At 36.1% G+C, this 26792-nt stretch overlaps 1 protein-coding gene across 9 annotated transcripts in view; it reads right to left on the reverse strand.

Moving 5' to 3' along the window:
- Positions 1 to 897: 897 nt before the first annotated feature.
- The window catches only part of TJP1 (tight junction protein 1), a 164165-nt gene continuing 138270 nt past the window's right edge, over positions 898 to 26792 (reverse strand). For 5 of the 9 annotated variants that reach the window (XM_048060259.2, XM_048060264.2, XM_048060267.2 and 2 more), the window contains 19 exons: positions 25099 to 25204; positions 24091 to 24241; positions 23431 to 23539; positions 22712 to 22931; positions 22094 to 22278; positions 21855 to 21950; positions 21346 to 21428; positions 20097 to 20307; positions 18898 to 18998; positions 17413 to 17766; positions 16749 to 17000; positions 15037 to 15933; positions 14620 to 14714; positions 13986 to 14210; positions 9231 to 9406; positions 8107 to 8548; positions 6456 to 6673; positions 5284 to 5427; positions 898 to 2016 (listed from right to left, as the gene is read on the reverse strand). In XM_048060259.2, the coding sequence (XP_047916216.1) occupies positions 1922 to 2016; positions 5284 to 5427; positions 6456 to 6673; positions 8107 to 8548; positions 9231 to 9406; positions 13986 to 14210; positions 14620 to 14714; positions 15037 to 15933; positions 16749 to 17000; positions 17413 to 17766; positions 18898 to 18998; positions 20097 to 20307; positions 21346 to 21428; positions 21855 to 21950; positions 22094 to 22278; positions 22712 to 22931; positions 23431 to 23539; positions 24091 to 24241; positions 25099 to 25204 (4160 nt within the window). In that variant the 3' untranslated portion in view covers positions 898 to 1921. The remainder of the gene's footprint in view (positions 2017 to 5283; positions 5428 to 6455; positions 6674 to 8106; positions 8549 to 9230; positions 9407 to 13985; positions 14211 to 14619; positions 14715 to 15036; positions 15934 to 16748; positions 17001 to 17412; positions 17767 to 18897; positions 18999 to 20096; positions 20308 to 21345; positions 21429 to 21854; positions 21951 to 22093; positions 22279 to 22711; positions 22932 to 23430; positions 23540 to 24090; positions 24242 to 25098; positions 25205 to 26792) is intronic. The other 4 variants (XM_048060261.2, XM_048060260.2, XM_048060266.2 and 1 more) reach the window with 4 other exon arrangements.

Below are 26792 nucleotides of genomic sequence, written 5' to 3' on the forward strand. Positions count from 1 at the left end.
TATGCACTGTTTCTCAGCATTATTCCAAATCACACTGAGAATTTACTTTGTCTTATAGAACAGGATTAGCTTACTACGTTGTCACTGAGTGCTTCGAACAGGCCTCATCACGGAATTCTGTAGGAGTATCTCTAATATTTTACAGCTGGACTGTGTAAATGGACATACTGGAACACTACCAAACCATTTGGAAGAACGGGTATAGTAAGTAAACGAGCACCAACACGGTGACTCCAGGGACCAATCCACCACTCCTTCTCGTGTTGAGTATTTCCAGTGGATCCACACTGGCAAACACAGTCCAGATCAGCTCTGGAGTTCATCATTTCAGGAGCCCTGCTGTAGAGTACAACAACTTCACATATGAACATATGGCAGAATCCAGCTAGCCACTTATGCTGGAAATCAAAACTCATTTTGTTGTGTTCACATAAATGCATTTCAGAAACAATAAGGTACTAGAATCTCCTTTATTATTTTAAAAACAGTTTTATTCTGTATATTTAGAAATGTGTAATTTTAATAACTGCAGAGAAAAAAATCAGCCACACCTGAATAGCTAATAACTCATTAACAGAATGCAGTGGTATATTATCTAAACAGTAGTAGTGCCAATGTGCCGTAATAAATTGTCTATTAGTAAAAAAATACATTTCAGGGCACATAGTACAGCATCCTTATGACAAATTACAGTAGGGATACTTCTCAAGAATTTAATCAAAGTAGAGAATTCAGACTTATATTCTTTAAATGCAGCACTTAAAAAGGTAACAACTTTGTGCATTTTTAAAAAATGTCCTTGTTTGTATATTGTAGAAATGCTGCTTTATTGCTGCAGATGTCAAAGTTCAAGGCTCAAAAGGTATGAGAATACAAAGATATCCTTAAGAAACTGTGTTTGTTTTTATATATATTTATATATATAAAAAGGTAAAGCTTATAAAAGTTAATTTACAAACCAAGAACAAAAGTGGTATGCACGCATTATATACAAGCAGTCTATAACATCTATAAATTTTTCAAATGCATAGCAGAAAACATACCATCATTTTCTTCTGGCTCTCTTCTGACTGATGAACAAACAGTACTCATTCTCTAAACCAAATTCATAATTTTTTTTTGTTCCTCTCTTTCCCCAGTCTCTCATGATATATTATCTAGGTAAGCACAAAAGCCATACAAACTAAATACAGAGAACTATGAGAGCTAAGACTATTAAAAACATGAGGGTAAGGCATCCCTGCTGGTTAATAGGTTTGTAATAATGTGGTTAATTTACAGATCCACAGAGGCAACTGAACCATAGTCACCCACATGCTTTTCCCCCTCCCCCCTGTTCTTATGACAACGTTTTCACATAGAATAGGTAGATAGATGTGTTTGTATTGGCCTCTCAGAGGAAAACACCTAAACTGTGCTACCAAAGTTGACTGCCATTTCGTTGGACACGTACATGGAAAGTCATTTAAAAACTAGAGACCAAAATGTAGTCTTGTGGATTACAAAACACACAGTACTAAAACTGCAGGCCAAATTCTGTAGTTTTGCGAGTGGAGAATGAACCAAATTCAGTTCCTCTGAATATAATCCATTTGGTACTTTCAGTTTTTAAACTATGAAATACTAGTAGTGTCCTTTAGAACAATAATGAAAAATAAACAAAATAATAACCAACAAACCAAAGCATACAGAACCTGCAAGAACCCTACCTTGTTCCCACTGTACACTCCCTGCTTGTGGCATGTATTGTGACCATGGTTCAAAGAGTGTACTTGCTAAACCATTGTTAGTTAAAGCAAGATGCTTAAATACTACGATCCATTATCACTTATAAAACAGTTAATACTTGATAGAGTGGTTCAGTTTATACGTAAGGTCCATCTCAGTTTCACATTATTTACTCAGTCAGCTAACTTAATATTTAGAAGTGGTCAATTAGGACTGAGACACAGTTTGCTCCAACAAGATAGTTTGGATCCCCAGGAAGAGACTTGTTCTGCCAGGTTTTGGGGTCACCTGTGGGAGGAAAACACAATGCTGGTGTTTAGTATCTGCTGTCAAACAGTGCACATCTTGAAACAACCAAGCTTTTGGATAGGAGTTTTTAAGTTCTGAATCAACAGGTCTTTTTTTCCCCTTCAACTTACAGCTGGCACATTACTATTTTAAACTCATTTGCATACAATACAGGATAGATCAGATGTTCTAAGCAGATGTTGCGACTGACACTCAGGAAACGTTAAATATAAGTCATTTTACTCTGCAGCACCAACATAGTGCTTTCCCTTTCAGAAGCATTAACAGTTAACCAAACACTCACTGGTTCTCTCCTGAATGGCCAAAAAAAATTGGACAATTTTAAAAGCTACCACAGTTAGGATGCATTTGAAGTTCCTTAGAATTACTTTGACTACAAATGAGTCAAAGCAGAAGTTACATTGTAACTAAGCACTGACACACTGGTAATTTTATTTTCTAGTATGAAAATTATTGAAGACAATAGAAATTATTTTGCAGCTACAGCCAGTATAGCAGTTTAAAAGCCTGAAATACTGACATTCTAAAAAACATTCTAGATTGCTGATGTATACTTTTACAACAGAACTTCTCCACTCATGGTCAAAGGTGCTGTGTAATATTCTTTTACAAATGTGAGTCATCAGCTGCAATCTCACCAGACAAAGGTTACATTCCTAGCTGCATACTCAGCTGTCTCCTTCAACTAGAGTTTTTTTTTTTTTTTTTTCCTTTTAACCACCTAAAGCTACTACTAAATGCAACTCCTACAGAAGAAGTATCATCGTGCCACTATGGTAGAATAAAGAAAAATGCACTGAAGTTCTCTGTTAAGCCTTCCAGATAAATGGCATTCAATAGCTTGGTTAAAGATCTCTCTAGAGAAACGTGCAACAAGTTTGAGAACCCAGTCACATAGACTGCATACGCCACAGACCTCTGCATTAAATGAGACTGATGTAAATTCCACATAACTTTCTTGAACTCATGAAAACAAAATGAAGTACACAATGCACTGAGTGATGGCAACATCTGATATACAGACAAAGTACAAGTGGCCCGTGTATAGCCAGAATACAAACAGGTTTACTGCAGCCAGCCAAAACTACTTATTTCAGTTAAGAAGCTTATTAATGCTGGAGGATTTTTCGTTTTATAGATGCAGGAAGTTCCACTCAGTCTCAAAACTCACAAGATCCATTAGATTAGTAGAAAGGTAGAACAGGACTGTAGGAGTACCAGGTCCTACTTTTGCCCACAAGACACAATAGCAGACTCTTTTCCAGCCTTTCCTCTGAAATATATAGTGAGGATGAGACTGTAGTCACTGCAACCTCTAGCTGCTGACAATGTTTCTCCCATAATTACGCAGAACTGCTTCGAAAAAGTTATCCTTCAGTATTTTGTACTAATACATTATAATGTGTGACCATAAAGGCTTTTTTTTTTTTTTTAATTCCAGACTCATTCAAGCATTTGAAGGGGTTTAACTGTAAAACATCAGTATATGAGGCTTCAGTGTAGCAGAAAGGATGTTAGTAAGTGCAAATGAATGTAATTTTTGGGACAGAACATGGATACATTCAGAAAAGATGAGGCAGAACAGACGACTGAAGAGAGGAAAAACCCCCAGAGGTCTATAAACTGTTACTATAAAACCACCTGAAAAATCAGAGTCCCATAAGCAACTATTTAAAAAGAGAGAAAACAATTATTTATTTAAGACACAGTATGGTCTACTTACATATCATAAGACAGAATTGCCTAATTTTAAAGTTTGTCTCAAAAGAGCAATGTTATGATATACATCCCATTTCCGATTAACAGAATGTGGTGTTATATTTACAATACAGAAAGTGTTAGCATTTAAATATACACGCTCTTGCTCTCACACTCAGATGTGCACACACACACACCCCCCACCCCACTTTAGAAAGGGAGAAAAATGTCTCAGTAACTTCAGTTATTGTTTAGATCATTTGAGTCCTCTCCCTTCACTTCAAGTAAGTTCATGAACAGGTGTTATTAGTTACAAAAGTCTTGTCATTTTTGTACATAGGTGCCGTATCTTTAGGGACCCTAGCATTTATGCATCCGTGTTTTAATGCAGCCGTGTACACACACATTGTTAAATAGATGCATGCAACACATGCATATGTTATCTTATAAAAACTAAAAATTATTGCCATTAATACCTCTAGGTTACTGAATCCCCATCAAGGAGATTGATGCTTTAATCTTTCAAAGCATCAGTGCTTTGGTGTTGACAGTGATAGATACATTAGTGACAGAAGATATGCATACATGGTGGCTTAAATGCTGTATACAGAAGTACATTGTTCAGTCGTTACTTAGGTCATACGTACATAATAATGGTTTATGTCCTCCACCATAAGTTTTGAAGGTAGCTGAATAAAACCTTAAGACTTTTTCCCCCATGCAAATGTGCAAACTGTTTTGGTTTTGTTTTTAAGTCTTTGTAACCTCATAGCCATTTCATGAAATTGCTTGAAATTTGCCCGGAATTCAAACACAGGCTTCTAATTGACAATTTCAGCCAATGCATTTTCTCTCTGCTCCCAGAAAGCCAGAGTGAGGTAAAATGAACAGGTAAATAAAATTGCAACCTAGTTGCAACTTTTACTATCAACCAGAAACTTCTGGATAAAAGGCGGTAGAGGAAAAATAGGCAGAAACAAGCAAGAAAAGTCTTGTGTAAAATCCAGCTACATTAGAATGAATTGTAAATGCTTTTACTGAAACACTACAGTTTTCTTAAATGACCCAATTGTTAGCATCAACTTGCACACATGGAAACAGTTAACAAGCATTAAGTCATGATTTATGAGCATGCAGATTGTTAAGATTTGCCAGAGACCTATATGGTTAATTAAGCAACAAACACCAGTTATGTTACAAAGGCCAATCAGAGGTACATAATCATTTCCTCTCAATTTTAGTGCGATATCATTTCAAGTGTATTCAGCTGTAGCAGTCCTCAAGAAAGAAGACAATAGAAAAATACGATTATATTCAAGAGACTAAAGATATTACTCTGTTTTTCTGCTGTCAAACATGGTTTTAGCAATGAATTTGCACCATGAGTAAATGTAAGAAAGACATCTGTAATGAAAATGAAATGGGAGAGTTTGACACAAATACAATGATCAAGTCCTTTATATTATACAGCATCACCTTTAGCCAAATTAACTTAAATTATACGATAGCACCCAAAAGCCCCAAAAGGACAGAGGGAGGACAGCATACCCGACGAGGAGTCGGAGGATTTTAGAGCAAAAGACCAACCATCAGGGGTCATAGACGCACAATGTGGCAGGCGCAGCTCCACTGGCTTCAGGAATTTTAGTCCATGAGGCCCACACATTACCAAGGGGCTAAGAAGTGTTTCACCTACAGTTAAGAGGAAAAAAACTGCTTACCATTCTTCTCAAAATTGGTTCAGACTATTACATAGTTACATTGTAGAGCTACTCAATCTTACAGAAAAATACCACCATTGTGACCTGTCAGTAAAAAAAAAACCACTTCCCAAAATTGTTCCTTGTTGTCCCTTTCAGGGCACTGAGGTGACTTTTCAATGATACATATGACAACCTCAAAATCTGCATCTGAAGAAACAAATCCTCAAATCTGTAAGCAGCCTTGTTCAAGCTGCTTGTTCTGTAATGGCTCATGATGTTCTTTCTACTCATATGGATTTACGGCACACTGAGCTGAATGAAGCCTCCTGCAGCTCAAAAGCTTATGACCCCTTATCCTAACAGTCAAAAGGCAGAACATACAAACATGTAGGCCTATTTTTAGTTTTAAATTCCAAACATAACGTAACATATTCCTCAGCCAAATAACCTTATGTTTTAATTATAAAGTAACTGCATATTTATTGCAAGTAATACTTTAATTGTACATTTATGAAGTTAAATCCTTTACTGCTTTCCTCAAATTAATAAATTAATATGACAGGGCAGAAGTTGTATATATATATAAAGTACTGGTGTGAACAAAAGACTATAGGAAAATTAATCACTCAAATAAGACATACTACTCAACTTCCATTACTAAGGCAGTCAGGAATATACTTTGATTTATATGAAAATCTAGATTTTTTTTTTTAAACACGAAGCTCTTTTTTCTTTAAAAAAATATTTAAAAATATTTTAAACTGCTGAATATTTTCAAGTGTTTAAATAAATTAAATATTCTCAAGTTACAATTTAGGGCCTCTATCTTGCTTCCAACTTCCAATATCAAGCAGAATAGTTTTTCCTTCTAATTCCTGTTTGAGATGTATATCCTGTACCTACACGTAGAAATACATGAAATGCCTTGAAGCGTATGAACATTTTCATATCCTATTTTGCTGTTGTCACAAAATAATTAATATTAAATAACAGAACAATTGCAGTGACAGTTCTTACCTTTCTCTTTGTCCAAAGGTGGAAGTATACTGTTGTCTCTGCATACTTTGAAATATATTTCTTGCTCTATTCCCTCTGGAATGGCTCCTTGTGGTATAATAATACTAACTCCAGTCTCTATGGAGCTCAATACACCACCATTGCTGTTAAATACACCTCTTGCTGTGGCTACAACAGTGTGTCCATCTTCTTCCTCCTCATCCTCTAGTGCTGAAGGGCTGAATTATAAAACAGAGATGAAGCCCAGCAGTTTTATCAGTATTTTTTCCTGAAAGTAAGTGGCACACTTTCCTCTGACTACTTTTATTAGCGCATATCCTGGTAGTAGTATGCTAGTACTGATTTCAGGAGAGAATAACTGTATCCCATATTCAGTTGTGTAGAATGCCTAAGATCCAAGTAGTTCAAGTTCTGCCATGAGAAGAGGTCATTGTCACCAAAAGAAAAAAAAATGAAGTATATAAACACTGGAAGCGTCCAAAAAGTAGTTAGAGCAAGATTTTGGACCACTTGAATCTTATGTTTGCAAATGCTCACCTCTGGGATTACGCTGAAACAGCTTGTCCGCTGCTACAGACTTCAGCTTAGTAAAAACAAATGTATTATACATCCAAAGCATCTTTTTCCTCCCAAAATTCTATTATGACTTCAATAACATAAGTAATAATGCTAATTCAAGCCCCACTGAACCTTCTTTCAGCTTTAAGGAAGGAGAAACTTAACAGCTGCAAGACATACATTGAAAACAAAACCCTTAAAAGTACACAGATTTTTCCAGGTTGTCAGGCTATAACTAGAGATACAGAATATTATCTTATCAAATAGCTAGTTTGAACAGATTGCATACTGCAAAAGTATTCTAATCAAAGAAGCCAGTATTTCTGCAGTCTGCAACTGCATAGCATTAAAAACATTCCTCAAGTGTTTATGAACAAATACGATTTGTTCTTCTATTACATTTCTGAGTTACTTAAACAGCAAGCAAGATGAAGTGTGATTTATTCAATATTATTTAGAAATCGGGATAATGAAACACTTCTGAAAATATTAGTAATCTAAGAACTCAGCAAAAGTTTACAGTTAGAGTACTATAATTTACTGTTGACATAATTCTTATAGTTCAAATGTGTTACGAAAATGCAAGGTGCTTTTAAGCAGTTAATATTTGGTCTTGCAGTATAGAGAACCATGACGAAACTGCTGAATTGGTGTCTTTTTATAATTACTTTTGAAATACCTTTTATACAAGTGTACCCAGAACTTTTTCTCTAAGCACACAGAGAAAATACAAGTTGGTGCAACAGCCATCCTTAGGAATTAACTGTCTTCTAGAAACAAATTAGAAAGACAAGTCATTACTATCTACCAGAGGATTTATAATTATATTATGGGAAGTGAGAAAGAAATCATGCCAGTTTTTAATGATAGGATGCAAAATGACACGAACATTGGACATACATTGAATATCTTTCCAAATGTTCTTCAATTACACGATTTTAGAATCATAGTTTCAATCTTCCACCTATCTTGGTTTATGGACTGACATCAACAGAAGTTGGAAGCATTGGAAGCACAGGAAAAAATAAGCTGTATGGTTTCACATATTAAGTTCTGTAGACATACTATTGGAAACAAAAAGCAAGAAGCTTACCTTACAGGTATGGCTTTAGGCACAGCATTAACATTATTTGGTTGATATTTAGGCTTGTCGACCTGTACAGTGAAGGTATCCATTCCACTGTCAAATTCAGGAGGCTGTGATGAGCTGTGTGCTTTCAAAATTGGTTGAGGAGAATTTGGAGACTTGGATGGCAACTCTGGTTTATGCTGAGCTTCATTTGGCAAGAGATTATGGTTGAACTTAGGACTTTCAAACTTACGCTCAAAGGGCCTTGCAGCACTAGTGTAAGGTTTTGTTGTAAAGCGGTTGTAAGAAGGAGTGACTGTTTTCTGAATCTGTTCAGTTCCATTAACAGGGCCTTTGTCAGGGAAGCTTTTCTGAGGATAAAAAGTGGACTGCACAGTGTCCTCTCTAGAGGATCTGAAAATTGCTGGCTTATTCTGAGGTGGAGGTGGGTCAGAGACAGAGTTAACTGCAATACAAATAAAAACACCAGAACTTGTCAAAAACAATCTAGAATTTCTTGTCACATACACCAGACCTAGGGAGACCATTTATTCTATTTTTGATCTACTATATAAAACACGTATTTGTAGGTTCAGTTCTTAGATCATCTATCCCATTTCATACATTCTAGCAAATCATCTTACATGGCACTGAAGAGATACATGGTAGATACAATGGGATAATTTTTAATAAAACAGACCAATTTATACTATGAAAAAAGAGAAAACCAATATTAAAATATTATTGTGCACTCACATGGAACTGCAAAATTCAACTGGACTAGGCATTCCTCTGAAGGATGTGAAAAGGAAACATTCATGCCTATAGAATTCTCATCCAAAAGCACTGATAAAGACATCTTTAAGTACTGAAAATTTTACTTTATCTTTGCTGAGACCACTTAGTATGGAAGAGACAGTTATAGTTACTAATGACACCTGGAAGTTCGGGTTTCAGACAAGATCCTCAAATCATTCAACAAAATTCAACTTCAATATAGTAGTAAGTTATTTCCAGTAATAATTATTCCAAATATCAGTTAAATGAAAACATAGCTACCATTATAGACATAATGAAGCATCCACACAAGCACCTGAGAAATGATACTTGTACCACCTGTAAGACAAGTTAGCCTTCTAATTGCTCACCTTCAGAAAGTGCAGGCTTGTGATGGGCTGGGAGAGACAGGACAGGACTGTTAATTGACTGAGGTTGTGTGTACTGTACTGAAGGAGCAGGAGGAGGCGTTGTGACTTGAGGGACTGGCTCATAGCGCTTTTCACCAACAGATCTATCCATTGATTCTGCATCAGTTGTCTTCCCCCTGTTGAAATAAAGGAAAAAAGCATTTGATGGTTCAGTTTCCTCAGGGCTCTGAGCTCCTGCTATATTTTTCTTCTATGATCACCTCATTTCCATCTCTTCCTATAAACATTAAAACACTTCTTTTTTTAATATCTTGTCTCAAGTATAGAAACATTCATTGATAAGCACAAGGGATTTCAAGACAACATTGAATCTTAAGATTAGTAACACAAACCATGGCAAACAAAAGGCAGATGACATTTCAGGTGTATTTGCATGATTACCTACAGATCTTCACTTTTCAGATTTGTTTAGGATTATTTTCAATTTTAAAAAGTGTTTTCTATTTTCTAAACAATATAAATCAACTTTTTTGGGGGGTTGATGGGTTGTTTTTGAAAAGCATAATTAGCCAGAAGAAGGATGGGTTCTAGTGTAAATTTTCTAAATACACCTAGTATTTGAACAATGCCATCTTAATTAGAAATGCAGTCAGCTTAAGCTTCACTAGCTTTATGTGCATAATGTAGATAACTTCAAAAATCTTATTTTCAAAATATTTCTTGCTTATACTAGAAATATGTCTCCAAAAGAGTTTCTTTCATGAAATGAAAGATTTCACGAAGACCTTTAATTTTGGACTTCTGTATATCGCACTAACTTTCAGAATTCATGTGTTAAAATTTTAAGTGCACATAATGCCTGTGATGAAATGTAACAGGGAGAGGACACCTGAAAACATCCTCACATCAACAACAGTCTTACCACTTGATGTTCCTTTTCAAGTAGTCATAGCTAGTGTAAGAGCCAAGAAATCTAGGTGATGGCAAAGCAAACAGCAATAGAAGAATGAAAGAAAAACGGTCATTCTATCTTAAGCATATTATTTCTTCACACTTTTTATGTTAAGTCCTAGCAGTTCTCATACGACAAGGTTCTTTCAACAATGAAACTATTTTTAACAGTGATGTTTCCGATAATACTTTTACCATGTGCATACGTACAATCATCGCCTACTATATTTAATGTGAGATTGTCAGTGAATTAGGCACTGAGTGCCTCACACTGACGGATGCTGAAAGTAAGAATGAGATCACACTAAGCTATTTGTTAAGATCCATATAAAAAAACCGTTATTTAATGTATTGAAAAAGTGAGCAAAACCAATCTAAAATGCTAACAATCTTGTTTATGGACCAAGTTGCGTTAATCTTACTGGTGTCTCAACATACCAAACCAGCAACTTTCTGTGTATTACAGATCATGTTCTGAGGGTACACTCATAGCAAGTATTTAAATAGCCCTACTGGCTCACCAAATACCAAAGAACACACCCTAAAATGCTTCTGAGCATATTTAACAATTCCTGAAGAAACACCTTAACAGTGTTTAGGTATACTTGGAGAAACAGAGAAGAGAATGATAGGCATACTGGTGTCTGTCGCTCCATTTTTAACATTTAGCTTGCTTTTATGTTAAATCCATTTTACATTAGGACAGCTTTCCATCATCCCTTCACTTCCTGTACACTCATAGAAACTTAACAGGCAACGATTCTCAACAGTTAGTCTTAATACTTCAGAGGAGAATGTTATGAAACTAAGAAGAGGGCTGAGCAACTTTTCAAACTCTGCTTCAAGACCACATGAATGTGATGCTCAGTAAACTGAACAGCACTGGTATGAGTGAGTTTTTAAAATTCAATGTTGGAAAAAAACAGCACAATTTAAATCTGCTATAGAAGCTCCTGTTCACATTGATTTTTATATAAAGCAATTTATCCAGTAACTGAAGTTATAGCTGTTCACTGCTGTCTTCATTCCAAGTGGGTATTAGCTGCCTTCTCTGAAAACTGCCCACCTGCAATGACTGCCTCTCAGCGAGGAATATTAACCTGCAGAAGGAGAGACATGAACAAAACCCACAAAAGCCCACCAGCCAGAAATCACTCTCCACACCTATCGGAGCTGCTTGCCAGCTTCCTGAGGAAATGAAAAAAAAAGGCAACATATGACTGTACATTTTGGTGGAGAGAGCATAAGAGACAGCAGTGATAACACAAACTCAACCACAAGAGCTCGATATAATACAAAGCATGTTCTTCTGTTACACGCTCCTTCACTAGGGGTCAGCCACAACTTCAACAGCCTTGTTAAGAATCTGTATGTAACGAAAGAAGTCTACAGTAAAACTCTTACTTGTAGCTTTTGAATGTATAAATGAAGTTCGTGTAATTAAAGTTGTGCTATTTCTGATGCCATTTCCTACCCCATGTTTTTTTGTTTGATTTTTTTTTTTTAAGTTATCACTTAATTAGAATCATCACTTCTTTACTAAACAGTAAACAATTTTCCTAACTTAATGTTAAACAATAATATTTTTAACTGAAAAAAGTAAGATCTGTCCTCGGTACCCACAATGCATCATATGGATTATATATTAGAAGGACTATATAGGAATAAGCAATGGCATAATCAGCAGTTCCTGAATGACCATTTGAATTTAGTCCCGAGTTTATTTTTAAGCAAGTTCACTCACAAAATAGCAATCACTATAGAAATACACTAGGGAACAAGAAAAAAAAAGAACAAGGAAGTAACAGGGTATAAAATGGAAGTTGGGTAAAGAGGATAGTCCTAAATGTGAACTCTTTCTCAAGTCAGTTATTTTGTTTCTCAACAAGCACACTACAGTATGCTTCTGGAAACAGTTCTGTCAAGCTGTGGTCTTTTATGTTTATTTCCACTTACTTCCAATAATATTTTGATCTTTTGTCTGTTTGCAGTAGACTACCCGTGAAAAGTTTTCTTTCCCATGCCTGTCCATTTCCATTAAGGACTACATTCTTCCATAAAGGAAAAAATCTACATATTTTTGTCCCAACATATGAAACTGTATCAAACTTAAAAACAATATTATTTTATTTCTCTGTGCCATTTAGATGTCACCTTTCTGTAAGACGAGCCCTAAAGTTAAAGTATAACCCACAACAAACTCAAAACTGAGCGAAGAATAAAGATGTCACGATAGTCAGAAGTGGTAGGCAGAAGTATGGAACAATCCCTCTCAACTCTTAGCTGTTCTGCAGCAAAGAACTCCGTCGCCGCATTTATTGCTCACATTCTCCATTGTGTTTGACAACAATGCAGAGTAAGGAAAATTTGCACATTCAGTTTGAGGAATTTTACAATCTTCACAATTACTTGCTAAAAGCTCACAGGATCCCTCCCTCAGCATTAGTTGCATTTGTTATGGCAACATGCTCAGGTGCTTACTGATCAAAATGGACCTTCTATGGGGTAACGGCATTTGGGTAGGTAGGAACAATTTTGAACACTACTGCAATACACTGAGGCCAGCCAAGACTTTTTTTCAGGCCCCTTCCTATGATGTCTAAATAGCAAGACAAATAGGCTCTAATCTTCCTGTCAGAAGACACAGGACAAATGAAAAGGAAGAGTAAATAACATCCTCGACTAAGAATCAAAACTGGTTACAGATTACTATATACATTCATTACCGAGCATTAAAAAAAAGGTTCAATAAGAAAGTTACCATGTGGAGACTTCCTAATTAGAAAAAAGTAGGAACTCCTTTAAAACCTATCAAGCTCTTGGAAAGATTTTTCTCTGTGAACTGAGAATATGAAAGATACTGTAGATAACAGACAATCTTATAGAAACAGGAACAGGATTCCTAGCTCAAAACCTTTAAGACAAGCACTGGAACACAGTGTACTGAGTACACGTAAGACAGCTTGAACATACAGTCACAGTATAAAAGTTGAGCAAGTTAGCTCATTATTTTACTCCAAAGATCTTATTTACATTAAGCTTGCCAGCCTTTCTGCTTCATCTGAATAGCACAGATTTCAAGTAGAAGTGCAACCAAAGCCTTAAAAAAAACAACTGACTTCCAGCCTTCATGCAGCAAGCCATGATAGCTTTCCACATGAACAGCTACAAACATAGTGTTATGGTTTGAACTGAACTGAATTATGAAAGTTGGAGAAACTGTAGAAAGTATTCACAGTTTATGCAAGTATCCTCCAAGGCAACCAGTCCTCTACCTGAGCTAAATTTGTACTATGAGCTTTCACACAATTTTTGTATCAAAATGTTCCAAGTCAAGGAAGCAGAACAATACAGGAAGCAGATGTTTCCATCGACAGATTAAATTCTGGCTTCAACAATATTCCCAGAAGGCTCACTTTCCTAATGTCAAACACTGCTCGTGTTTGAGGCCTGTCTGCAGAACAAATGCATGCAAAACTGGAACCAACTAACCTCTGCTTTGAAAGAGGTTTGCGCACTCATTATTAGTTACACTAAAGAAATACTTTACAGGCTGTTAAGAAGTGGTACGCGAGAGAAGTAACACTTTGAAGATCTCAAAAACTACAGAAATTATTCATTTCATTTACCAAAAAAAAGTTATGTTTTCATACATCTAAACAGAGAAACTGACTTCGCAAACAAAGTTTCTATTAGGTACCACAAACCCCTGGAATTCTATTAGCTGCAGAATTTCAGTTTTAGTCCTATCTGCCTCCCTTTTCTCCTTTCAAATTAAAAAGAAAATAAATCCCCCAAGCTTACTTAGAATAATTGGAGAAATTCAGCTGATTTTGTGAATGTATTGGTTTGGTGGTCTCAGAATGATGGCTGGCAGGAACCTGTGCAGACGGCTTATTTTCAAAACTCCTCCGATCAAAATATGAGAGCTGCTTTCGATAATACTCCTCATCTTCTTCAGGATCATAATGATTTGAACGCACAATATCTTCAGGCGGCTTCACTTGAGGTCTCTGTGGTTCTGGGGCCCTAATGAGGAAGAATACACAGTTTGCCCTGCACAGTTGAACAAGCACAAGTATGTGAACTAAAATTCTGTTTTGTAACTCAACTAGTAATAAATCAAGACGTAATTCTTAAAGTTGCATGCAATACCTTTTTAACCTATACTGTCTTGAAATGTGATAGCTGTGATGTAGCATAAAGAAAATCCTTATCTTTTATCCTACCTTTTCCCTTATGCTTTACTCTTCCCTCTTCTCAGGAATCATGTCCATGTCAACTGACTTTATGCCCTGAGTTACTATTGACACTGAAATTAGACTGACACACTCCAACTCTCCACTCTGCAGTTTACAGTTTGACCCATTAAGATGTGTTGTCTGAAGACTCCAAACTTGTATTGAAAATTATGTTTAATTATCAGTTGTGCATCTACCTGTAAGTTGTTTTGTCATGTTCATAATGGCTTTGAGAAGTTGGTTTTGGACCACTCATGGTTGTGAGTGTAGGCTTCGGTGCTAGTTCTGGAGGCTGTAAAGAGAAGCACAGCATATTTTCTTAGATTCCAATCTAGAAAGATGCAGAACCCGAGTAAGAAAACTAACAATGCCCTTACATTCCCCCACCTTAAATCAGAATGAAAGACTAGCAGAAACTAATGGGGAAATCTTCAGCATGACAAGATCCTCTTTAATTTTCAGCTTCTGCCTCTAAAACAAACTTCAGTTATGTTGCTGTCCCACAAGCAGTAAGGTTTTCTTTTCAAGACAGTATTTTATTACTTGCAATACAGTCTCATTAGTAAAAAGCAGGAATTAAAAAACAAACACATGCCAAAATTTACATGACTTACCTTGACAGCTGATGTATCACTGGGGTCCTTCATTTTTTCTAGAGATGGTGATCTTCTTCTTTCAAATATCTTAACCCTACTTCGCACAGACTGTGGTTTCATGGCTGGATCTTCCTCCTCCTCTGCTAGAGATGGCGGCGTAGGCAGTGGTTTACTGTTAGAAGGCAAAACTTCCGGTTTGGTTTGCGATGAAGGGGGAGGAGGAAGAGAGACACCTGAAGTGCTATGAGAAGGCTCAAATTGTCCTGCCTTGGCATTATAAGCTTGAGGAGGACCTTGTTCATAGCCCCTCACATGTGGATCAAAGTACTGCTTCGGTTCAGGAGATCGAGATATGGTTGACTGGTATGGCTGAGCTTCTTGTTTATATCTACCATGCGTGTCATATCCAACAGTATGTTGATCTTCGTATCGCACTTGTGGTAAGCTGAAGTTTTTAGGTGCATGCTCGTAGCGAGGTCTGCCATCGTAAGTCATCTGAGGGGGTTCCTCAAAACGGGGTTGTGCTGGGTAATAACCGCGTTCTGTGCTCTCTTCTGTGTTTTGTCTAGAATCAAGATCCCTAGGAGGCTGGTTTTCGTAAGCTGTTCTTGGTTGATTGTAGGGCTGTTTTTCATCATAATATGCCCAGTGCTCCTCATAGGGAGGCACGCGATCATCGTAATGTAGTCGAGGGTCATAACCACGAGAAAATTGATCTACATAGTTTGTAGAATCATACCTATATGACTGTTCGTACTCCCTACTTGGCTGTTTTTCTGCATACTGAGTCTGGGATTCATACATCAGATTTGGGTCTCTTTCCTGTCTCTGTATTGGGTGACTAATTGCTGGCTGTTTTAAGACATAGCTTTGTCTGGAGGCTTCTTCGTTAATATATGGATCCTTTCGGTATACCTGTTAAGTAGAAAGGCATATTTTTCATTTAAAATTAAGAGTAAAGGGATCCAAGCTTCATTGAAAGTGTGAAATTTTAAATCTATTTTTAAATTCATTTTACATATTGGCTTTAATTTTGCTTAGAAGTTGAATGATTTGATGCAGTTGTCTGCAATCACAGGAAGCTTTGATTCAAGAGATCCTTTCCAGTCCTATGCTTGAGGAAAAGCATATGCGTAGATTAAAAAGGGAAGCCAAAAGAGAATAATCTCTCATATTTCTGTGTTTTGTTGTTGTGTTTTGCTTTTTTGTCGTTCTCACCCTCTTTTTCTTTTTGCATAGGGGAGGTCAGGACAGGGATATTCAAGAAATAAACTGATTTGTGTGTTAAAGTTAGTTCAAGCATTGCTGTAGGGGTATTTAAAGTCAACTAAAATAATGGGTTTATCTTCCTGATCAACATGATCGAATATTAAAAAAGTACTATTATTTTAGGGAAAGAACAGATTTTTCATCAAGTCCTCATTAACAAAAAGCAGAGCATTGACAAGCTGAAACAGTTGCATGTGAAATAAAATCAAAATACAGAATGCATCCTTGATTTAAAAGATCATCTTTTGAGAAGTGGAAAGTATATAGTTTGAAGCCATGCACACAAAACATTAGATGATGCTTAGAAATTTAGATGCACTGTTTTGTAACCTGCATAATCTCCTAGAGTAAAAAAAAAAAAAATAGAAGGAATTCTCCAAATAATGGCAAAACAAAGGAAAAAAATCATGTGCTAGCTTGATGTATAGCAGGAAATCAGCGCAACAATGTGGCACAGGTACCTTTGCTGGATCTATATGCGGCGATAAGGATGATGGCTCTTGATCTCTTAGCACTACATGAGCTCCCTCAGTACTTGATGTTCTTAAGGGGCCCGCTTGTGGTTGGTAAGAGTTGTAAGGAGCAGCAGTAGGCTCCTCCAGTCTGACATTAGTTAGGTTTACATTAGCATTTACTGCAGAAGTTGATGAGGTTGCAGGGTTTGATTCAGGCGACGGGGAAAGGTAAGGGACTGCAGGTGAGGCTTCTGCTTTCTGTGAAGTGTTTAAAATATTTTAAATATACTGCTATCGAATCACTGTATGACTTTTTTGATTTATATGAAAGTTACTTAAATTGACGCTATGATCAACTCAGCTACACGTAGAATGAAATGTACTGAAAGTATCATGCATTACCACTTCCAGACATTCATTATGCTGAACATTAAAAAAGCAAAACATTAAAACAAAGTAGAGTGGTACTTGATTCCTCCTCCTGTCAAAGGGAATCACTAACACAGGTAGTGCAAGATGATTGTCCAATTCATTGCAACACACTGTTGTTGACAGATTCTTGTATGCAGTTAACACTGGTAAGGAGACTATAAAGATAGCAAGTTCTCTTGAACAAGAAAACTACTTGAAGTAAATGTACAGTGGTCAGCGTATAAAATCACTTTCTTACCGGCTGAGAAGCAGTTGTTTTAAATCCTGAAGAATCTATTCTGAGATTTGGCTGAGGCTGAGCTTGAGATGCATAACTAGGGTAATTTTGACTTTCATGATGCATTCCAGAAGAATCCTCTCTAACAGGTTCAGAAGAACGTGTAATAGCGGATTCAGGAGGAGTCCCAACCTCATCGTTCAGAGTTTCATCCAGTTCTTGGTCCGTATAAGCACCACCTTCTGTATCTGTGTCTTCATAGTCAGATGTATGTCTACTGTCTGTACTGTACATGGAATATTCACTACCAGGAGCTGAGAGGTAAGAAAGGCGGTCATCATGTAAATCAAGGTCATCACTTGTAGCACCATCTGCCTGCATCAAAACAAAATTGAAGAGCACATGTTTATTGAAATACTTTTCAAATTAAGCTTTACATTGCAAGATAAAAGGCAAAGACATTCTTTTTTGGTGAAGAATTAAGAAATAAACAAATAGAATACACCTATCTTGTTCTGATCCACAACATAAAGTCAGGTATTGCAAAACGTTAGTAATACTCAAAATCCAGGAGCAGGTTAGAATTCAACAATTCTGAATATCACAGGGAAGGAAAAAATCAGGGTTCAATCACTGGAGGTGTTAAGCTTATATGTAAAAGCCTTTTCTGCAGTCTAGTTCTTCAGTTTACTAAGGGGTCAGACGTCTATCAATTCAAGGGAAGGGATAGCACCTAGTGTCCATGGAAATCAGTGTTTGACAAAGATAAAAAGACTATAAAGAGTTGTCATTGTACTGGAATCACTAACTTGGAGGTAGATATAAGAAGGTGAAGCTAGTTCTGTTTGAGCAGAAAAATAGTTCAAATATTAAGAGCATTGTAACAGTAACAGATCATCATTTTCTTACTTGAAACTGGCGTTCCTCTTGATATTAGTTTCTCTAGAGGATGGATCTAACATGCATAGTTGCTTGAAAAGGCAACCGGATTTTTAATGGGAAACAGAATTCTAACTTTCTGATTTTGTATGAGTGTTCTCAAGATCGAAAGATAAAGACCATGAAGATGTTGCTTGCTTTATATTAAAAACCACTGATTTGTCAAGGGATAATCCCAGCACCTAGTACTGATGCAGCAGAACACCCTGAAATTTACATGAAAAAACATCCAATCCCCACAAAAGTTTCAAAGCAATAACATATCCTTCAGTAAAGCATCAACAGGCAAATGCTCTCAGTTTTACTACTCCACTACATGCACAAGTGTTATAGCCCTCATTAACAATACTTCACTAATACAATGACAAACCAGTTTTCAACAGATCACACAGCCATAGAACTGTTTTAGATCTTCAAATGATTATTAAAATCACGAGGAAAGAAGGAAAACAAATTTAATTCCACAGATAGATGCCCGTATCTCCAATACCAGCATCAGAACAAGAGACAACAAGACCGATAGTTTTGTCATTCCTCCCCCAAAATGACAGTACTATTATTTCTTACCTTTCCTTCTGAAACCCATACCAGTTGGTTCTGTTGTTGCTGAATGGCTTCCTTTAGAGCTCCATACCATCCTTCATTCATCGAATTCAAGTTAATGGTAGCTAGAAGTAGAGCAAGTTAGTTTGACATTTGATTTCTGTAGAATTTTGAAAAGAAACTGTATTAAAAACATTAAATTAACATTATATACTAAATAAACATATATTATGTTATTATCTATTTTATATATATATATGATACATTAAATAAACATTAACATTAAGCATTAAAAAAGTATTAAAATTAATATCAACTGTGAGATTTAAATAGTAATGTAAATGTTGGTATTCAAAGCAACCCTAAGGCCTAATGTAGCTTGGGGCATTTTACCACATTGCAAAGACTCAAAGACTGAATTAACAGTAATTTAGAATAAAGTGAGGCTTTAGTTTAGTCTGAGAACAAAATCACATTATTATCCTATTTATTCAGATGTTTGTTTATAACTGACCTTGCAAAGCAACCAAATATTTTTGGAACATCATTTTGACGTTTCAGATCTCTTTTCATTTGTGCAATTGTGTGCACAAACAATTCGCACAATTACTACTAGGAATTGAATGTGGGGAACCTGAACAATTCAACAAATGCTGGACTGTATTTGCAGGAGGGCATTTATTCTGTCAGCATCACCCTTTCTAACCTCGGGGCCATAAGCAAGTCTGCATGAACTGGGATCAAAGAATAAGGCAAGCAACCAGTAGGTATTTGGTCACACTAAGAGCAAGAGAGATTGCCAAGGAAGGAAAAGAAAGCCTGGAAAGCACCGATGTAAAACAGGCTAAGAGATGCTTCTGTGTCCTCCTCTAAAAGGAAAGGAACAAGAGGAAAAAAACATGGAGGAAAAAGAAGGAACCACAGAGGAAAAGCAATAAAGAAATACCACAAATGAAATGCATCTAGTACAACTAATGCCAACCAGTAATTGTGATGGCAGTGCTTTGGTAAGTTAATGAACCATTTTATATTGTAGTTTTCAAAGCTGGAGTGGCTTAACTACAAGAAGAAATATTTGGAACCTGCAAGAGTAGGTAGCAATTAAGTTACAGCAGTTTCTTATAAAGGAAAAATACTATTTAAGTCTGGAAAAAAATTCTCTATCACACCTCTCCCTCCCTCAGTTATCATGGATTAATCAGTATTTTTCTTGAATTACTTACTTGTAAAGAGGTGGTGATTATTTTTACGTAGTTTGTGAGCTCTTTCATATAGCTTTCTGGCACTTTTTCGTGATTCTGGGCACAGCCTCATTCTCATGGTCTTCACACCCTGCTTAGAATCAGGGTTCAGGAACACTACAATAGGATACCACTGCGCGTAATTCAGACGGTCCACTGCATTAGGAGTGACATCTAATAAAGCATGTTTGTCCTGTTTTGATAAAAAAGGCAGAGACAAAGTGAAGCACTTATATACTAAGAAAAATAATTTTTCTTTTAAACATTTTCTAACAATTTGCTTTGTATTAGCTTTGCAGAATTCATCATTTCAAAGTATCGATTTAAATCCTTTTCTGTTTGAATAACAGACACCAGATCAACTCAAACACTAGGCTACAAGGGCATACACATTTTAAATGTAGAACTGCGTAACAATAAGCTTTTCAATATTTAGCTCTCTATTATAAATTAAAAAAAATCGGCCCTCTGATGCAAGCCTCAACTACAAAAAGGCACTAAACTAAAAAATGGCTAACAGTAATCGCCTAGTAACAGGAAAAAAGGGAAGAGTCAAACACGATCTAGTCTCGTTACACAGCTCCGCTTTTCCTTTCATAAAAATCTACTCTCTGAATGCAAGAATTAGGACAGTTTTCGTCCACTGCAAGAATCATCTCAAATACACAGCACATAGTACCCCCCACTTTGCTGCCAAAACACCTTTTTCTACTTGGGCATCAGAACAGTTTGCAGTTTGTTTTAAGTCAGAAATGAATAGGTGAGGAGTACAGCCTCATATCATAAATTCATGTCCGAAGTTCTCAGGATATTAAGGAGGCGAGATTGAAGGATCCTTTTCCCTAGTTCTTGCACAGAAGTCAAAAGTTATTAATTTGTAAACTGGAGGTAGGGGGACAATGACAACAAACTATTCCATAAAGAAAGTACCAGTTTCTGGATGCAAAGTCACACTGTGGCTGCAAGCACAAACGAATCTTAAAATGGACATAATAGAGAGGGAACAACAATCCCTAGAACAAAGCCTGGAAATACTACCAGATTGCAGTTATTATGGAGAAGACATTTTTTCTAATTAACCAATAGAAAGATGAGAAAGTTATTTTTAAGGAAAAAACACTCATTAGTTATACTTTTAAACATTAGTTATACATTTTAAACATCAACAGTTTACTTATTGATACCAATTTTTCCTCTTATGTTAGAAGTACAGTGACAGTAGAAGACTTACTCTATCAATTATCTGTTTTATTGTGTGAAGACGAATAATGCCAGAACTACGTTGGTCTGTACCAGCATCTCTTGGTTCACTTTCTGATAGAGAGGACACAGTAAAAATCTGTTTTAAGTTTACAATATACTCTACATTCACACATTAAGATAAAGAAAACTATTTCATCACTCAATATCAATTCAGGCTGAAGATGCTCTTCTTCAAAATATAGTAGAAAGCTATCCACAAATTTGGCCACAAAAATCACTATACCTATGCAAGAGTACTTCAATATCAGATACTGAATTAAATTTAAATTTTAGAGGGCTATAAACGCAACTAACATTACTTTTGCCTACAGAGAATTATCATCATTTAACTAGTGAAAAAGCTTACATTTTATCTGTTACTTAATATTGTTAACATTTTGTTAAACACAGTAGTAGCTGAAGTAATAGCATAGGAACTAAGTAGCAAAAGAAAGTTGGCAATTTCATAGCTGCATAAAAACTTGATCTCACACTTACTTGCAATTTGAAAAATATCTGGTTCTTCTCTAGCTAGTTTCTCCCGCGCAACATCAGCTATTGGACCAAAAATGGTCACTGGTCTGAGAAACCCAGCTAGAATAGAAGGCAAAGGAGATAACAAGTTAAGTTGATTGCTTAAAACAAATGCAAGATACTCTGAAACACATGGATTAATACAAAGCAAACCCCACAATCCTGTTAGCCTGCAACAGAAGTATCTAAGACTAAAGCCATACCTTCCCGAAGAACAACTCTCTCATAGGCAGGAAACTTTGTCTGAACAGGTTGAGCAGAAAGATCTTCTCTGCTTTTTCGGAGATTTCTTTTTGAGCTACGCAAACCTCGGAACCTCCAGAAATCCGCTCGATCTCCTCCTGCTGTCTTTGGAAGCGTGTACTGTACGCTAGCTAGTTGCTCAGCTCTAAGATGACAACAAATCCCAATGAGTTACCAAAAAAGACAGCTGCTGAAATAACACTTGTCTAGCAAGCTTACGCTTACAAAAACGCTACCACCTGCTAAATCAAGTTTTCTTTGTTTCTGTATTAGAAACTATAAGATAGAACTACTCAGGCTAATGTCACATTTTTAAAAGCTTTATCTACCCTTGTCTCTAGTATTGAGAAGTAAGTTTCAAGCTAGGTGTTTTTTTATATTTATTTTTGGGGGACATACAAAAGTCAAATCAAGCACACGGAACAGATAGTTAACTTCAAATTGTTTTAACAGTGACTTTTTCCTAAGAAACTGAACAACTTGTATAGACTAGTGTCCTGCAGGCAATGCAAGTTACACCGATGCAGAATTTCAAATTTTAGTTTTCAAACAGCAATAAAAACACCTTAAGATCGTACCTGTTTTTATTAGGTATGATACCTCTTTCAACTTCCTTATGATTCTTGCCAATTCGAATCGCCAGCCATGAACCCAGTTTACCATTGTACAGAGTGTCCACCACCCGGAACACTTCACCTTTGTTGAAACTTAGTCCATAAGGAGATTCTTTTTCATATTCAAAATGAGTTCTGATATAGAAAGAATCCCCTACATCAGACTCCACAATGCGACGATAAACTTAGAAATTAAAAATAAAAACAGTGTTAAACAAATTCCAGGGGTTTCCTACTGCTCATAAACATCATTGAAAACAGTATCTTATCTTCTTTTAATCCTCCTTGTTTTAAGTTAACAGTATTACTTCAGGAAAGCTTAATGTCTCAGACCTTCTCTATTTTAAACTGCATAACTATCAATAGCAAACTAACAGTTTAAAGTCAACTTTTGCTGTCAGAAATTTGCTAGTATAAGCATAATTCAGTTCCTTGGAAGGAAGGAATCATACTGTGAAACAAGTTTTTAAGTACTCATTTTAACAGCATAACTATAACAGACTCTATCCAGCTCCTCCAAGCATTTAACGCCAATGCTTCTGTGAAATAATTTTGTAGTGTTGTTTGTTGTTTTTTTTTTGTCTCCCCCTAGCCTCTAACTACTCAATATTAGCTGTGGTTTTTTTTTTTTTAACCTGGTTCCAAGCAGTCTACTACATTTTTCCTGATATACAAGTACTTACCATCTTTTTTCTTCTGTGCCAAAATGGTTACTTCTTCGCCTTTAGGGAGATCAAGCAAAAAAAGGACAGCTTCCTCTCTGATGATATTTGTGAAGTCTACATTGTTTACCTAGCATCAACGAAGTAATCAGTTTGATTTCGCAAACATTATAGTAGACATGTAAACATAGAACAGGAAATTTGCATAAACTTATCGCAATGGTTGTTTATTCAGTTTAATGTACACACAACAAGTGCATGCATCTCAAGAAGCCTCTTGTACCTCTAAATAAAATTATTGAAAACGTATATTATTGAAAAACAGAACTCCTGGAATATTAGGTAGCTACTCATTTTGACTACTTGAGATCAATATTATGGAGCATCTGGAAACATCAGTAACATCAACTGTAATATACAGAACCCTGTGTGAGAATCTAGTGACAGAACAGTTAAATGAATTTTCTTTGAGCTGAGTTTAGTCTAAGAAACTAGATATAAAACATACAAACCTTCCTAGCAACAGTACAATAACAGTAGATTTTATTGCTAGGTCATCTAATAAGTATAAACAGAAATACTGTATGAACTGCAGAGGCAATCTATTTGATGTTACAGAAAGAAAACCTACTTTGGTGTTAACAGAACATTTATTTATAAATGTTATTATTTTTGACATACCCTGAGAATCTGGTCTCCTTCCTCTAATCCTTCTTTCGCTGCAGGGCTGTCTTCCAGAACACCAGCTACAAATATGCCAACATCATTGCCACCAGCTAGTCGCAAGCCCACACTATCTCCTTTTCTGAATTTTACCAGTTTCATGCTTGGCCTAGAAATTTAGAATATATTCCACTTAGAGGTATACTATAAGATATTCTGGTAAACTGAGAATGAAGACATGCAAATAGTTTGCCTATTACTTCAATTAGAGGATATTAAGCTATGCATGCCATTAACTGCTTATCAACTGCAGCATTATACAACAAACTCATTAGCAGCACTTGAAAGTAACAAAACTCACGAAAATTTAATTGTTTAGTGAGGTTTGGTCTTATGCTGATAGTGTTTTAAGTGAGGTATTTTGACACACTCTTCCCAAAACGTTCCTCCTTTGAAAGAGCTATACTGGCACAAAGATCTATTTTGGCTCTTTTGAGATCAAGACGAACATTTAAGACTACCTAAACTAGAATCTACTCTCATGTATGCAAATGATCATAAAGGAGATCCAGCTGGAGTAGAGTCATTGGCACGTCAAGACTTAGCACATTTCTGCAATTATCTTCTTTATTAATTGCTATCCAATTATTTAAAAGGAAACGAATTTACTACAGTATCTCTCCTCTCTCCAGACATGGGGATAAGGCGGGAGGTATGGGGGTGCCCAGGAAGAGAGAAACACTGCAACTTTCCAGTTGACAATTCTAACTGCTCATTCCTGCATGAAATTAACAAACTTAAAATTGTTTTATTACATGATGTGAGTGCCAACGAGGCTCAGGAATAAGCCTAAAATTTTCATCCTACTCCTTTTAAACAAAAGCTTCAGGACAATGTGCTGACTTTTCATCAGACCATTTATGTTATGAATTACTCCTAACTTATGTTACTCGTTACCTTGGGAGAAAGCTTGATTTGCTCAAGACCCAGGCAATCAGACTCAAACAGAATTTAGAGTTACATTACCGAAGCATTCCATCTTCATGGGTTGAATTAGGTAAAGGACCATCAGATGGACTGACTGGTAAATCCACATCTGGCTGACCTCCTTGTGCATACACTGGCTTTGGTTCTATTAAAATATAGAAGACATTAATGTCAATTTGGTCATTTAAAGATGAGAAAATAAAGCCTAACTTAATTAAGAGCTTGATTACATCTTCAGTAGTTTTAAGTCCACCCACTAATCCACTTTATAATAAAAAAATTAAATATTGGAAACTTAAAACAACAAGGACACTCTTACCCTGCCATGCAAAATGGGGCAATTACTGGCCTAATTACTGCTTTAGTAAAAATCCAAATTTTCTTTACACTTAAGAGTATTCTAAATATCATAAAACTGCAAGAACTAAGAGAATTTATGCTCTCTGAAGACCACTTTCAACCCTGCTCTTTCCTACCTGGATATGCCTAACATAAAACTTTCTTCCCTTTTAAAGTTATTTTGAATTTTGAAGACAAAATACCATAAACACTAGAACTACCGCTCCACACCTTGAGGCTGGCAGACTGCACTTTTTATTGACTCTCCTTAAAGATAGGTACTTACTATAACTCTGCTCGAGTCACTGGGAGGAAACTGCCACTGCAGCCTTTCCCCCAGTAGTGAACACTGTTAGTGTCTATTATCGGTATATGGTTGCTCATGTTACAAGAATTTACATTTAAAGCATTATCTGAATACACTTTAAAGAAGCTCATTTCAAATTACACTGGCTTCAAAATAAGTTAATGTTCCTTTCTGCTTACTCTAACCACCAATAGACCAGTTTGCAATAGGAAACCTCAGACAATTTGGTAATATGCTCTTTCTAATGTGATTTTTGCTTTTACCATATAGCATACCATAGCATAGCACTTTAAGTCTTTAATGACCTGTTCCTAGCCCAAGACTCTGATGGTGCCTCTAAAAACCGCTCTCCTTCTACCCTCCTTGACTCAACCAACCATGACAGGCTTCTTGCCTTTAGTCCAAAAAGCAGTCACAGAATCTGCCAACTACTTTTCTAATATTTTCATTACAGTCTTTGAAAGAGCCTCCTAATTTCCCTAGAGCTTTCTTTGAGGCTATTAAAGGATTATGTGCTTTATTACACCATTTTATTTCAGACCATGTATTATATCAAGTTCATTTTATCTGCAGACAAATTTAAATATTATCTTAATGTACTGGCCTATGACTTTTTTTTTTGTAAGACATCTTCTCTCATACAAACTGATTTTTCTCCACCTGCTTCTTCCCACTCACCCAGGAACAGAATACTACTTTATCCCTACTACACAACAACAACAAAAACACCAGAGTACTTATTAATTGCTTGCCAGTCCCTCAAACCACTCATTTGCATACTACATTGGATTGAAAAGCATCTTCAGAGGCTCCTATCCTGGCTGGTTTTGTATCATGCCAATTATTATTTTTCAATACATTATAGAAATACAGAATTTATCTTTTAAATCCAGTCATAACCTTTTTCTATCTTGGCAAATTAAGATTTAGTTCACTTGCATCTTTTCATAACATTCTTGCAGGAGGTTACTTCCTATGGCAATCTTTTTCATAATGACTGCTGCATTAGAAAACCTACTGTTCTCATTTTCAAGGCCTTTCAGAGCCTATCAACATCATAACTCCTTCAATTCTTCACTGAGCTACT

The sequence above is a fragment of the Anser cygnoides genome, chromosome 11, assembly GCF_040182565.1.
Source record: "Anser cygnoides isolate HZ-2024a breed goose chromosome 11, Taihu_goose_T2T_genome, whole genome shotgun sequence".
Taxonomy (NCBI): domain Eukaryota; kingdom Metazoa; phylum Chordata; class Aves; order Anseriformes; family Anatidae; genus Anser; species Anser cygnoides.